Genomic DNA, 15,057 nt, shown 5'->3' on the forward strand with positions numbered 1-15,057 from the left:
TACCAAGCTTTAAAAAAAAAAAAAAATTATTCCTTAGAGGAATAGTACCTGTATCAAAATGTTTTCATCTCTATGAGCAAAAGCCACAGCCTAGTAACCAAGAGGGCTCCTCAGTCATCCCAGAGATGGTGCAGAATGGGGCCTGGGAGTCAGATCCCTGTTCAGATTCCTGCTCTGCTGATCCTAGGGCAAGTGGACTCCACCCTCAGGCCTCCATTTTGCTCATCTGCAAAACGGGAATTACCACCCCCACCCAGACACCCTCTTCCCACACATCAGATTTTTGCAGCCTGAAATGACAGACTGTCTCATAGTGGTCAGAGCAATAAGAAACACATACAAGGCCTCTAATAAGTGCTCCCCCCATAACTAAGTTCACCATACAAGATAGCCCCCTCAACCCCAATGCTCTATTATGGTAAAATTTTACATCCCTGCATCTGTGTAAATTACAAAGAAGTGTCATCTGAGCCAGGGAAGAAGGGGGTCGCCAGCCCAGGGGCATGAGAGCGCCCTTTCTCGAACTCTTCCCACTCCCACCCCACCCCGCTCAGGGACACCGGCGGCGCGCCCTCACCTTTGCCCAGGACTCGACCTCTCTCCAAGTGCCGCCGGGGCACGGTGAACGTATAGCTCTCGGCGCCAAAGCCAGGATTGCAGGGCTCCGGCTCCTGGCAGAGCCACGGTGAGACCTAGGTAGGGGAAAGGTATGGAACCAGGGTGACTTGGGGAGGTCCCCTCCTACCTACACCGAAACCAAGGGCCCCTCCCCTCCCTAGCTCGCGGCGCCAGGGCTGTGGGAGGGACCCATCCCCATACCCGGGGGGCAGGCAGCCACACCAAACTCTTTCAGAAACCCGCAGCCCCAAACCCCCAGGAATTCCCGGGGAGGCTGCTGGGTCTTCTCCTCCAGACCTAGAACCCCTTTCCTTCCAGTCTCCTTTTTCATTTCATTGGAGACATTTTTACTCCTCCCAACTCCACTTTCCTTATACCGAGAACGCCCCCACTCCTAAGGCCAGTTCCTCCCACCAAGAGGTACTCCAACCCCTTTTGACCCCACTTTCTTATCCCGGGGTGCCCAATACCTATTTACTACCCTTTCTTTACAGGGAAGGTGACTTATTTCTACTGGTTTCCCTTCCCTTACCTCAGGGGTCATCCCCACTATTCCTGGCTCCCCTCTGACATGGACCGGAGCCTCCCTATTCCATACCCAGACTCCCACCCTACTCCACGCCCCCCATCCCCCGTCCCTAGCCCACCCGAGTCCAGCGAAACATGCCCCCAACCTCGGGTATTTGCGGGAGGCAGTGGGCAAAGCAGTTCTAGTGCTTCACCCGCACCGGCTCCCAGTCCCTTCTCCCTGGAGTCCAGAGCGCGGCGCAGTTTCCAGGCGGTTCAGGCCCTTTGGACCCAAACTTTCTTGGAAGAGGGAACGGGGGCGACAGGAAAGAGGAAGGGACGACGAAAGAGAGGGACTGGTGGCCGGGGCGCGGTAAGTGGGGCCGGAAGGAGTCCCTCAAAGTCAGGGGACCCAAGGTACCTGCAGCAGCAGCAGCAGAAGCGGGGAGAGGTTGTGGCACGGGGGGCCCATGGCAGGCTGGGCGGGGGTTGGGCCGGGTTCGGCCGGACTGGAGTCTGGCTGGGCTTCCGCGAACTCACAGGTGCTTTTGGGCTCCGGACGCCACTGAGCTGGGCAGCGCCGCAGCACCCAGGTGAGCCGCAAAGGCCCCGCCCCCTGGACAGCTGATTGGCTGAGGATGCACCTGCCGCCTGCAGCCAATGAGCGGCGCGGCCTCCGCTTCCTCCCCGAGCGGGGTCGGACGCTCCGCCCCCGATACTGTCCTGCCTCGCGCCCACCCAGTGACCCGCTGGTACAATCAGCGGGGTAGGGGCTCCAAAATTCCTATTGCCGCCAGGTTCAAATACTAGCCTCTCTGTGGCTCATTAACACCTGGAGCCAGAAAGGACTAGAAAGGATTTTACCCTTTAACTATGTCTATCTTTTTTTTTTCTTTTTTAATATCACACATAATGCTTTTAGTTCCTGAGGTTTCCAATCTAATTATTTTCAATTGTTTGATAATACTTGTATTTTTATTCAGTTTTAGTTGTATTAATTTCAGTGTTAAAAACGCTGGGGTTACATCACTATCAGTAATGAAAGGTAGTTTCATCATTGCAGATTAAACTGATGCCGAATAGTCTCAATAGGATATTGGAAATTTGCTTTTAGATAAAAATATTTCATTTTTATTAAGTTGTTACCTAATGACTACCAATGCCAGGTTCTATACTAGCACTAGGCACATGCTAAGACTTCCGAACATGAGGGGAAAGAGCAACATACAAAAAAATAATTAAAATACTATTTCCATCTTTTTAAGTGAGGGTCTCCATCAGTCAGTGACTCTGCAAATCAGTTCATTGGGCAGAACTCCCTCCCCCTTTCGAAGCCTCAGTTTCTCCACCTTCCGGATGGGAGTAATAATCACAAATGCCTCACTATGTTGTTCTGAGGTTGCCATACAATTAATAATATCAATATTTCCTGCACGATAAAAGTTGTATACAGGTTTGAAGGATAATAATAGTAACAATAGGTGCTGGGCATACAAAGTTACTGTGCCAGGCTCTGCGCTAAGCATTTGACATTGACAGCTCATTTAATCTCATCTCAAAACCACTCAAGAGCTGTGTTACTATTCCCATTTCATAGACAGGCAACTGAAGCATAAAGAATTTGGGGCCAGTAGGAGGTGGTGGAGGAACCCACGTCCCTCTGATTCCAGGGTCTGTTCTTCCATTAGCTTCACCTCATGTGGCCCCACATAGTCTTGCATCTGGAGCTACAGTTTTCAACCTGTCCTATAATGTTGACTGAAAGAGATCCATTAGAGAACACGCAAACCTGTTATTTACAAATAACTCAACATCTCATGCAAGGGAGACCATCATTCCCTTCACCCTCCAAGCACGATCAGAATTACAGTGTGTAGAGTCAGCTACTAACTGTGTGACCTTGGACAAGTCAGTGTTCTCCTCTGTGTAAGTGGGTTATTAGGTGCTAATACAAGAAAATCACTAAGCAGAGTACTTGGCGCCTCATAGCAACTGCTTAGTAAGTGTTCGGTGTGGAGGTTGTGCTTTGGAAAGGACCATCTCTTTTCCCCCTTGCTCATGGGGAAGGCAAAGTTTAAATATTTCACCCAGAGCTTAAGGTGAATCTAAGCCCACGGAGGCTACCTTCTCAACCCCAGAGGAGAGGTACTGTCTCAAACCAACACACCGTTTCAGGTCAGTCCAGCTCCCCACTCCCACCCACCCCACCTGTCCCCTCAGTTTCAAAGAGTTTCCCCACCTGTTTCCTCTATTTTAATGGGATTCTGAGCATACGCCCAGGCCATTTGGATTTCTGCATCTTGGCTCTTTCTGCCTCTTAACTCACCAGGAGGCTCAGGGGGAAAAAGTTTCCAGTATTGCCTTTCCCACTGAGGCTCCTGCTGGACTGTGCATTAAACAAGATAATGGAAATACAGAAACAGGCGTTTCCCCCATGTGGCAGCCTTGTCCGTTTATTTTTTTTCCCTCAGTTATGCAAAAATTCATATTTTATACCATCACTCGGCCCAGGGAGCCTTTAGGGCTTTGCTTTCCTCCTCCCAGCAAGCCCTGGCCTTGCAACTCTGCAGCGACTCTCATCGACTCCTCCATTACACTCTGATAATTCAATAAAAAGGATTTTAGAAAACAATTAGGGGCAGTGAGGACAGGTCGGGCATGAGCTCACCCCAGACTTCTCGGCAAGCCCTTCTCCAAACTCCAGGGAGCTGATGGCGAAGGGCTGCTCGCTCAATGGTCCAGAGGGAGTCAGGGACACACAGGGGTTTCCCATGGAGGCAGGGCATTGTGTGGCCCTCTGTGAATTGCCTCAATCTCCTATTCCATCAAAAAAAAGATACCTCATTGTGAGGATCAAATGAGCTGCTGAAGGCGCTGATCTCAGGCTAATGGAGGATTCAAGTTCCTGTTCTGCCAATAGCTGGGTAGCATGTCACTTGCTCTCTTCTAGTCTCAGTTTCCTCATCCATAAAATGGGGATGTTGGTAGCAAGTAATTCTCAAGATTATTGCAAGCGCTGTAGGAAGTTAGCTATTAGCCCTCTAGGCTCAGTGCATTCCCCTCCCAGTTCTAGTCCAAACTGTGAGCCCCCATGGGGCCTCCCCACCCCTAGGCTCTCCTTTTCCCAGCCCTGCCCTTAAAGTCTCTTAGGCTATCTCTGGGAAACTCACACCGACTGGTTAGTCATTTAGACCTTCGCAGGGTCATCTGCATTTTAAAGAGAGCTCTGGGGTATAATTCTTTCAAAGGAAGGAACTTTGGAACTAGTAAACCCTGCCCAGGTTTCTTAACCTGGTATCTGTGGATGGGCTTCCAGGGTGAGCGGTCGTGAAACCCCTGAGATTGTTGGACTGTTGGGTGCAGGTGGTAAGGTCCGTTGTATTCGTTGGTGTCTCATCTCAAGGGAAGAAAAATAAAAATCTTGAAGGTGAGGTCTCTTGGAGGGCTCCTCCAATGTTAATGGAAGAACTGCAGGCATCAACAGGGAAAAGAAATGTTGACCAGAGATCTTATGGGTGCCACTCCAGGTGCATGACAGCCCCTACTGCAGTTGGTGCTAATCAGGCACCCATGGCTGAGAAGGGCAATACCAGGGTTTCCGTGTTGCCTGCAGGGTGTGTCTCTGACCTTTATTTCCTGGGCGTCCTGGTGACCAGTGAGCCTGGAGGCTAAAGATTAATTCCCCAGGCAGTCCTGTTGCTTTCATCTCCTGGCAAAGGGATGGTGATAATGGCACTTGGACTGGGAGGGGCACCCCACCCCCAGCCTCGGCCAAGAAGAGCCCAACCACCCAGCCAGCTGGGGAGGACTCCCAGGGAAATTGGAATTGCTGGGGATTCCAGTCAGATCAGGCTCCCCTGTGTGGGGAGAGGAGGCTCCTTACCAGCTGCTGCTGGGGGCTCCTGACACCTCTGCTCTGCCGGGCAACATGCGGGGAGGGACCTGGATATCCCACTTCAGCCTCCTGTTAAAATGATGGTAACTGATAGGGGTGCCGCCCTTGGAGCTCAGCCATTCACTGCAAAAAAAAAAAAAAAAAATTTATTTCAAACACAATGAAAATAGTATAGTGCATACCATATATATGTAATGAAACACCATATAGCTACCATCTGCTTCAACAACTTTTTTTGTCATTTTTATAAATTTGTAATTTGTAAACTTTGTTCCAAATCTTGTTTCATCTTTTCATCCCAGTATTTTTATTTTTAAATTGACTATTTTTGGTGGGGAGAGTATAGCTCACATGCTTAGAATGTATGAGGTCATGGCTTCGATCCCCAGTACCTCTGGTAAAGAAAAAATAACAATGATAATAAATAAAATAAATAAATATTACCTCTTCCCTAAAAATTTTAAAAAATTGACTACTTTTTAAAAGTTTGTTGTTGTTGTTGTTGTTGTTGTTGCGGGGCGGGGATTGGGTTGGTTGGTTGGTTGGTTGGTTGATTGATTGATTGATTGATTTTTAGAAAAGGTTCTGGGGATTGAATCCAGGACCTCATGCTTACTAAGCATGTGCTCTACCACTTAAGCTATACCCTCCCCACAAGCCTATTTTTTAAGAGCAGTTTTAGGTTCACAGCAAATTTGAGGGGAAGGTACAGAGGTGCTGGTGTTCTGGCTCCAAGACCACTTCGGCAAAGTGGTTCCCAGCAGAGATGTTGGGGCCTCACTGCCTGGGTCTGAATCCTGCCCTCCTACCTGCTAGTTCCAAGCCTTTGAATAAGTCACTTAAATCCTCTTTGGCTCTCGATTTCCTCATCTATAATGTTGGGTGGTTGTGGGACTTAGAGAAATACCCTAAGTAAATGTGGCAGACGGGAAGTCCTGAATTAACACTGACTATTGTTATTTCCACATTCCACGATGCGAAGGGGCTAGGTTTTTCCCTGAGTGGAGTTCCTGCGTCCCTGAGCCCTTGAATTCATGGGCAGCAGGATTTCTCCAAGCTAAGTCTCACTGTCTCCTAGGCCCCCTGAAAGAGGAGGGGCCAGCTGTCAGGGGGCTCCACAGCTGGCTGGGTGCTCTCTCTTGGCACAGACACTTTTGTACCTGGTGTCTCGAGATAAGGCACTACTGAAGATCTACAGAACACAGAGCCTCAAGATAAGGTTCCACAGACCTACACTTTCTGGCTCCCATCTTCAAGCAGAGAAGGCCCCATCCCTTCTCTCAGAGTCAAGGACCATTCCACGTGGTGGGAGGGAGGGAAAAAGTTCTCCCCAATCTCGCCTCAGGGTTAGACAAAGCCAACCCTCTCCAGGGTCAGCAGCCAATGAAATCACCCCAAGTTCAGCTTGGCCCCCAAGTCAAAGAAATTTGGAGACAAAGGACTCTTACGTTTTATAATTAAAATATTATTTTTTTCTGCTCTTGAATCCTTAATATGAAACCCTCATAGTTCAATTTCCTCCAAAAAAGGAACTTTGTGACTAACACAATTTATTTGCCAAATTCCAGGAGGTGGCTAGAACACAGTGTAGGGAATTGACCTTGTGACTTGAAGCAAAATCTCTTTCCTTCCCTAAGTCTCAGTTTCTTGTCTGTAAAAGAACTCAGTAGGCCTGGAAGGATCCCCCAGTTTTCTCCTGCCTCTAAAAACTATGACTTTGAGCTTCTTTGGGATGGGAAATTATGTCACTGGCCAGGTTCACATTTCCTTCTCTAGGGGACCAGGAGTTCTCAAGTGAGAGATATTTATGGAGTCATGATGCTGTTTATTTCTTTTCAGTTTTTAGACTCAATCTCCAGACAAAGCACAAAAGACCTAAAGTTACAGAACAAAATGTAAATGTCATGAATAATATATAACTAATAAAATTTGGGAATTGCTTGAGGGGGAAGCTGGGGAGCTGGATAAGGACACTCAGTCCTCATCTTCCAACAGATAGTTCTCGGGATCGGGAGATTTTGGATGAGCAGCAAGTTCGCAATTATTTATTATATTATTATGCTTTATCACTTATGTGTGTGATATATCTATTCTCTTTTTATTTTAAATATTATCTCTTTTAAAAAATAAAGAAAAAAGCAATATGGGGAAAAAATTGAAGACATAATGAATGAGATAAAAGGAATCCATACAGCAAAAAAAAAAAAGTATTTGGTCTCTTCCTCTACAAGTGCAAATTTGTTCAATGATGAGCACTTAACCCTTTCTGGAGATGTCTAAAATGGATTGAATCCGGGTGGAGGGGAGGAGGTTGGCAATAAAAAGGAATGAATTTCTGATACGGACTACAACATGGATGACCCTTGAAAACATTCTGCTTAATAGAAAGAAACCAGGCACAAAAGACCACCTATTTATTATATGATTCTGTTTTTTGTGAAATTTCCAAAATAGGCAAATCTATTGAGATGGAAAACAGATGAGTGGTTGCCTAGGGCTGGGCAGGATTGAGGGGTGGGAGGGAAATTGGGAGTGACTGCTAATGGGTGTGGGACTTCTTTCAGAGCGGGATGAATATATTCCAAACTTAGATTGTGATGATGACTGCACAACCTTGTGAATATACTTTATATTTATACAAAAAACACTGAATTGAATGCTTTAAATGGGTGAATTGTGTGGTTTATGAATTTCATCAGAATAAAGCTGTTTCTTCTTTAAGTGGGGAGGAGGTCTTGCTAAGAGCAGCCTTAGTAGAGGGGTGATTTTTGTAGCCCTATACTCCCTACTGTCTTTGTTTCACAAATAGAAAAATCTAGACACCTGTCTTCCACATACACATATAGTATACTAACAACAACAACAGTAATAATGGCTCTCATTTATGTAACACTCACTATGTTCCAGGTGCTGGTTCCAGGCACTTTTACTTTTATTAGCTCATGGACCTCTAGGAGGAAGATTCTATCTTACCCCTTCTTGAAGAAACCGAGAGGTAAAGTGTTTTTCCGTGGTTGTTAAGTGGCAGAGCTGTGGCAAACCCACCAGGTCCTGTGCTCTGCACAGGCAACACAGAAGTCCACCCTGAAGGCCACCACCCTGCCACTGTCCATGAAAAATGGCCCCATCAGCCAAGGCTGGGATGACCAATGGTCCATGTTTGCCAGGGACCAAGAGGGTTCCTGGAGTGCAGGACATTCAGTGTCAAAACCAGGAAAGTTTGGGATAAACTGGGATGAGTTAGTCACCTTAACACAGCCAAGTGAGCGCTGCTGAGTGCCCACTCCTGTGCGTGCGGACATGTGCATATCTGTGTGTGTGCGTGTGTGTGTACATGTGTAGGTTCATGAAAGGGGTGCTCAGCAGCTCTCAGCAAGAGTCCAAGTTTTTCAGGAAGGGAAGGAGAAGCTGGCCAGGCTGGAACCAGACTGCAGCAGTTGGAGAAAGCGAGCTTCCTGCAGGGGTGGAGACCAGCAGAGAAATAAAACGTGGGCAAAGAGCAAGGTTTCCACCACAGGCCTAGGAGAAAATTCCAGAGTCCAGACTGAGAATGGGGGCCCACAGTTTTCCAGAGAGACCCCAATTTTTCAGGCCACAGTCATTCATTCATTCGCTCATCCATTCGTTCATTTGGTAAACAGTCACTGGGGACCTAGCATGTGCCTCCCTACCCTCAGACAGCTTTTGGTCTAGTGTGGTGGAATAAATAAACAAAGAAACCAGGAATTTATGATCCAGGGCAACAAGCAAGGATGACTAACATTTAACAATTGGCAGAGTCTGGGCACTGCAGCAATCAAAAGGAACACCAGCCATTAACACCAGAGCAGGGTCCCCAGGCCTCCTGCTGGGCTAGGCTTTACCCTTTTGGTTGCTGGGTGGTGGGAAGCCTGGGGGTGTGGTAGGGACTGGGGGTATGCAGAGCTTCTGAAGGACTCAGGTAAATAGCTGATTACCAAGTAATATGGAAACAGTTCAATACCATATTTGAGCCACTAGAATAGCCATATCAGTGACCCTGGTTGGAGGACTGCCCTGGTGGTAATGATTCAAGATTAACAAGGGCCATGATGGGAAGGCACAGGGGCTCAGGGAAGGCTTCCTGGGGGGAAGTGACATCTAAGTTTAGTTAGCCAGAGTGTTCCTGGCAGAACCTGGCCAAAAGCCCAGAGAGGAGGAGGGCTCATCATTTTCAGGTAGTTGAGGCTAGCTGGAGGAGGGAGGGATGGGCAGGAGACTAGACCCAATAGGCAGGTAAGGAGAGTGTGTGTTGGGAGGTTTGGGGGGGCTGTGTTAATCATGATCAGTGGCTTGGACTGTGTCTTCAGAGCAAAGGGGGCCACTGTAGAATTTTAAGATCAGGGGAGCCACCTGATCCAGTTTGCAAATCCCCCAGGGGACACCAAGGAATCCATTTGTCCAAAGACAAGAACAAGGGCTCAGAATAGGCACATGAAAAGATGCTCAATATCGCTAATTATCAGAGAAATGCAAATCAGAGCTACAATGAGGTATCACCTCACAATGGTCAGAATGGCCATCATTAAAAATTCCACAAATGATAAATGCTATAGAAGGTGTGGAGAAAAGGGAACCCTCCTATACTATTGGTAGAAAAGTAACTTGGGGAAGCTACTATGGAAAACAGTATGGAGATTCCTTAAAAAACTAAAAACAGAGTTACCATATGATCCAGCAATCCCACTCCTGGGCATATATCTGAAGAAAACTCTGATTTGAAAAGTTACATGCACCCCAGTGTTCATAGCAGCACTATTTACAATAGCCAAGGAATGGAAACAACCTAAATGTCCATCAACAGATAAATAGGTAAAGAAAATATGGTGTGTATATATATATAGTGAAATACTACTCAGCCATTAAAAAATGAATGAAATAATGCCATTTGCAGCAACATGGATGGACCTGGAAATTATCATACTAAGTGAAGTAAGTCAGACAGAGAAAGACAAGTATCAGATGATACCACTTACATATGGAATCTAAGAAAATGATACAAATGAACTTATTTACAAAACAGAAACAGACTCACAGAAGTAAAAAACAAGCTTATGGTTACTGAAGGGGAAAACGGGTGGGGGAGGGATAAATTAGGAGTTTGGGATTAGCAGATACAAACTACTACATATAAAATAGATAAACAACAAAGTCCTACTGTACAGCACAGGGAACTGTATTCAGTATCTTGTTATAACCTATAATAAAAAAGAATATGAAACAGAATATGTATATATATGTATAACTGAATCACTATTCTGTATACCAGAAACTAACCCAACACTGTAAATCTACTATACTTCGATAAGAAAAAAAAACAACCACCACCAGGACTCAGGGAGGTTAAAACACCTGTTAGGCATCATGGACACACAGGCTGGACTCAGCGTGAATGGAATTGTTCACTTCTGGATCCCTTCCTTACCGAATACCACATGCATCAGAGGCTGCCCACTTGTGTACGGAGCTTTAGAGTTTACAAAGCACTTTACAGGTTACATGGCACTTTCCCATCCATGCATGTTTGATTTCCCCCCACAACACTGTATTACAATGATACCATTTCCATTTCACAGTTGAAAGTACTGAAATATCTCCAAGATCTAATAAATAGTGTCTCTTTGACTCAAATTCAAGCCTTAAGGCTCCTCATCCAGTCATCTTTCCCCTCAACCATGCTGTGTCTTGGCATTTGTTTTGGTCGCTTTGGGTTGTAAATGCCAGAAACACAAATGCCTAAGCAGAAAAAGGGAATCTGGAGACTCACATTCTGAAAAGTCCAGGATAGATGGACTTTGGACATGGATGGTTCCAGGAGGTCAAATTATGTCACCAGGGATCTGTCTTGCTCTGTTTCTACTTTCCTCTATGTTGATTTTCTTCTTAAGTTCTCCTACCAAGGCAGAGATAGGCTGCAACCAGTTTAGCAATCCCAGCCACAAAGTACTATAATTTTCCAATAGGTACAGCAAGTCTCAGGTTTCACTTCTGTGCCCTGACTTGGCTCATGTGCACACATGAACCAATCCTCTGGCCAGAGAGATGGCTGGGTGGTTCTGATTGGCTAAGACCAGGTCATATGTCCAGCCCTGGAGTGAGGCAAGAGGAATCAATCTCCTCAGAACGCCTTGGACTAAGAGTAAGGGAGGTGTGGTCCCCTAAAGAATAATAATGGTGCTGTCACCTAGAGAAGAGCAAATAGATACTGGGCACATAAAAACTAACATTCAAACTACTGCACGATCCCTCAGTAGCAGGAGGAGGCTACTCACCTGGGGTGGTGGCGTCCTCCCTGACAAAGGAGCTCAAAATGGTAGCAAACATAGTCTGCCTGATGCCTGCTCCTGGGGCAGGAATCCTGCTCCTCCATAGAGCCCCACCCTCCCAGAGCCAACCAGCAAGCTCCAGTCCAGCTTGGAGCCCCAAAGCCACTTCCCTTCTATTTAATGCCAATTTTTGGCCTGTGTCTACTGGGGCTGGGCTTGGAGTCTAGGTTCCCTGTAGACGTTCCTCTTAGTAGACAGACCTTAGTCATGGTGTGACCTAAAAATCTAAAAAAGGATAAAAATAAAATTTAAAAAGTGCCCAGAATAACCTTTGGATATTGGCTATGGACAGAGATGCTGGGGCCAAGTTTGCAATAAAGTCTTCCCATTTGTAAGGCTCTTTCCCCACCCCATCCCTGCTGAGACCTGTTGCTGGGCTGTGGCTCATACTGCAAAATCACCCCAAAGGCAGAAATGCATAGTGTTTAAGAATACAGACTCTGGAGGCAGGCTGCTTGGGCTCAAATCCCAGCTCTGCCACCTATCAGCTATGTGCAAGGTGATTCTGTGCCTCAATTTCCCCATCTATTAAATGGGTTTGATGTTAGTATTAGAACCTCCCATTTAGGGCTGTCTAGGAATCAAGTGAGCTAGTAGTACATGTTCAGACCAGTGTCTGGCAAAGAATAAGCCGTATAAAGCAGGCTATTATGTGCCACATCAGTTCCTTTTTATTCCCAGAGAGCAAGGCTAGGTCTGTCTTGTTTGTCACTATATTCCCAGTGCTCAGTGTGAGACTGAAACAGAGCGGACCAAGGTAAATATCTACTGAATGTAGACTTTTTTTTTAGTGGAGGATTGGGAATTGAATCCAGGACCTCATGCATGTTAAGCATGACTTCTATCACTGAGCTATTACTGCCCCCAGTATCTACTGACTGAATGAACGAATGAATGATTGAATGGCTACTGCCATGGGAACAGGGATTACCTTACTCATGGCTGGCTGTGTGACCTTAGGTGGCTGGCTTCTCCTCTCTGAGCCTCAGTCTCAGCCTTGGCAAAAGAAATCAGATCAGTTAGTGTTGTGCAAACTTTTCGGATCAGGACCCCTAGAAAGAAATATATTTTACATTGTGCTGGAGCACACCCACTGAAATTGAATTTTCACAACACTTTCCTATGTGCAATATACTCTGATATTTTCTATTTTCCTCTGTTCTACTCTATTTTACTCTTTTTTTCACTTAAAAAAAATGCAATTCTGATCCTCTGAATAGATTTGAAGCCTCTCTAACTTCTGGAGACCTGCAGTGAAAAAGATGAACTAGATAAAAGGCAAGGTCTTTTCTGACCCAGACACTGACCGTGTTACAGAGAAGGAACATCATTTGATTCTGTGTGATGGTTAAGAGCTTGGCGGGAGAGGAGTGGGTTCAAGTCCTAGGGATACAGGCTTGTGCTGATCTTGGTGTTAAGTAACCTCTAGGTGCCTGTCTTTCCTCCTTAATACAATGGAGGGAACAATGGTTCCGACTCTGAGGAGTAGTCTGAGGATTTAATGAACGAATACTTGCAAAGCACTAAATATATTTAATGCTCCATAAAAAATTTTTTAAAAACATTATTTTCACTTGAAAGAACGTATATAACACTTTGTGGGTAGCCTGGCACAAAGTCAGAGCTCAATAGATTTTGCGCATTTTTAGAGATTGTCAGAGCATTCCTCTCCCTCTCTGGAGTTTCCTGGAGGGAAAGGTACTTGCCCAAGGTCACCAGCAAGTAAGAGACAGAGCTCTGGGGCATCAGGTCTCAGACTTTAAGGAAGTTCTAAAAATTGCTGATTTGGGGAATGCATGGGAACCCCTCCTTTATCCTCGCTGCCCAGAATTCACAGACCTCAAGCCCTCTTTCTTTTTCTTTAACAGTTTTTCCCTATTTTTAAACATTGAGGTATGCTTCACATATAGCAAAATTCACCCTTTTTGGTGCACAGTTCTGTGAGTTTTCACAGACACATACAGTTATATATCAACCCCTGTGCTTAAGATGGACAGTTCCATCGTGCCAAATAGTCCCCTGTGTCCTTTGTGGACAATCCCTCCACCCACCCCTCGTCCCTGGCAACCACTGAATTCTTTTCTGTCCCTGTTTTGCCTTTTCCAGAAATACTCTTGAGACTTATCCATGCTGTTTTTTATGTATACATAAATATGTGTATATATAATGTGTATATACACACACACACATATATATATACACATACAAACATATTTTGCTTAGCAGCGCTCCATTATATGGAAATACCACAAATTGTTTATCTATTTACCAGTTAATGGGCATTTGGGCTGTTTCCAGTTTGGGGCTATTATGAATAAAACTGCTAGGAACGTTCGTGTGTCTGTGTGGACATATGTTTTCATTTTTCTTGGGTAAATACCTATGAATAGAATTGCTGAATCACATGGTTAGTGTATGTTTAACTTTGTAAGAAATTGCCAAACAGTTTTTCCAAAGTGACTGCACCATTCAGTAATGCCATCAGCAACGTATGAGAGCTCTAGTTGCTCCATGCCTTCTACAGCAGGTGGTATGATCCATCTTTGAACTTTTAGCCATTGTGATAGTTGTGTAGTAATATCTTACTGTGGTTTTAATTTTTATTTACTTAATGATCAATGTTGAGCACCACATATCTTCCCTCTTTCTTTAGAAAAAATTATACAAGTAGTAAATAGCCACAGTAGAAAAAAATTAATGCAGAGACAAGCAAAAAAAAAAAAAAAAAAAACCCCAAATTAAAATAAAGATCACCTGTTATCCTAGAGATAACTACAGCTGACATTTTGAGCTGAATCCAACCTCTGTCTCTTCAGACAAACATACAATTGTATTTTATTAACTGATCTGAAAACATGCATCTGGTACAAAGCTTGAAAGGAATGAAAGGATAAGTATTGAGACAGAAGTCTCCCATTCATTTGGTTGCTGAAGTTTAAAAGTTTAACTAGACGTGGGATAGTAGAGAACTTGCATTAGCCACATACCTCTGATGTGCTGGTGAGAGTGTAAATATGTCCAAGTCTAGGAAAACCGAACATTCACAAATCCTACTCCCCAGAGAGTCCATTCCTCAGCCTTTAACCAGAGAAAGCAGCAGACATGTGTGCAGCAGGATACCCTACAAAACAGTCATAGATGGTGCATTATTCATAACAGCACAAATCTGGAAAAGTCCAGATGTCCATTGACAGGATAATGGATTTTTAAAACACAATATATTCATACAATGGATGTGTACAAAGCAATGGAAAAAATGAATGGACTGCAGCTATACACCACAGTATGAGTGAATCTTCACAATAGGATGTTGAATGGAAAAATTAGTTCCAAAAGATTCCATACAGCGTGATCCTCTTCTTATAGATTAGAAACAATGACAAGTACACAATAGATTATTGAGACCACATGTATATATGCAACACCTATACAAAGGAGCAAAGGAAGGACAAACATCAGAAGATTGGTTACCTCTTGGGGGATGCGGAGGCATGGGAAAGGGAAGGATGCCATGGGTAGACATAAGGTGTCACTGTGTTCTATTCTTTGGGTTGGACAGAGAGTTAAATAAGTGAATTAAATTGAAAACTGGGCATCAGACAAATGATAGAAGTGACTGTATTACGAATCAAGAATTATGGTTAATTCTGAGCACAAGAGGTGTGTTAAAAACGAAAGAGTAAGTCTTCCTCT

General features: G+C 44.9%; 1 protein-coding gene across 1 annotated transcript in view; it reads right to left on the reverse strand.

The window, feature by feature from the left end:
• Positions 1 to 1,697, reverse strand: part of CDH1 (cadherin 1) — a 67,846-nt gene extending 66,149 nt beyond the window's left edge. The window contains exons 1-2 of the mRNA XM_010979234.3: positions 1,547 to 1,697; positions 578 to 692 (exon numbers count right to left, since the gene is read on the reverse strand). Coding sequence (XP_010977536.1) covers positions 578 to 692; positions 1,547 to 1,597 — 166 coding nt within the window. The 5' untranslated portion in view covers positions 1,598 to 1,697. The remainder of the gene's footprint in view (positions 1 to 577; positions 693 to 1,546) is intronic.
• Positions 1,698 to 15,057: the final 13,360 nt, after the last annotated feature.

The sequence above is a fragment of the Camelus dromedarius genome, chromosome 9, assembly GCF_036321535.1.
Source record: "Camelus dromedarius isolate mCamDro1 chromosome 9, mCamDro1.pat, whole genome shotgun sequence".
In the NCBI taxonomy this organism is placed as follows: Eukaryota; Metazoa; Chordata; class Mammalia; order Artiodactyla; family Camelidae; genus Camelus; species Camelus dromedarius.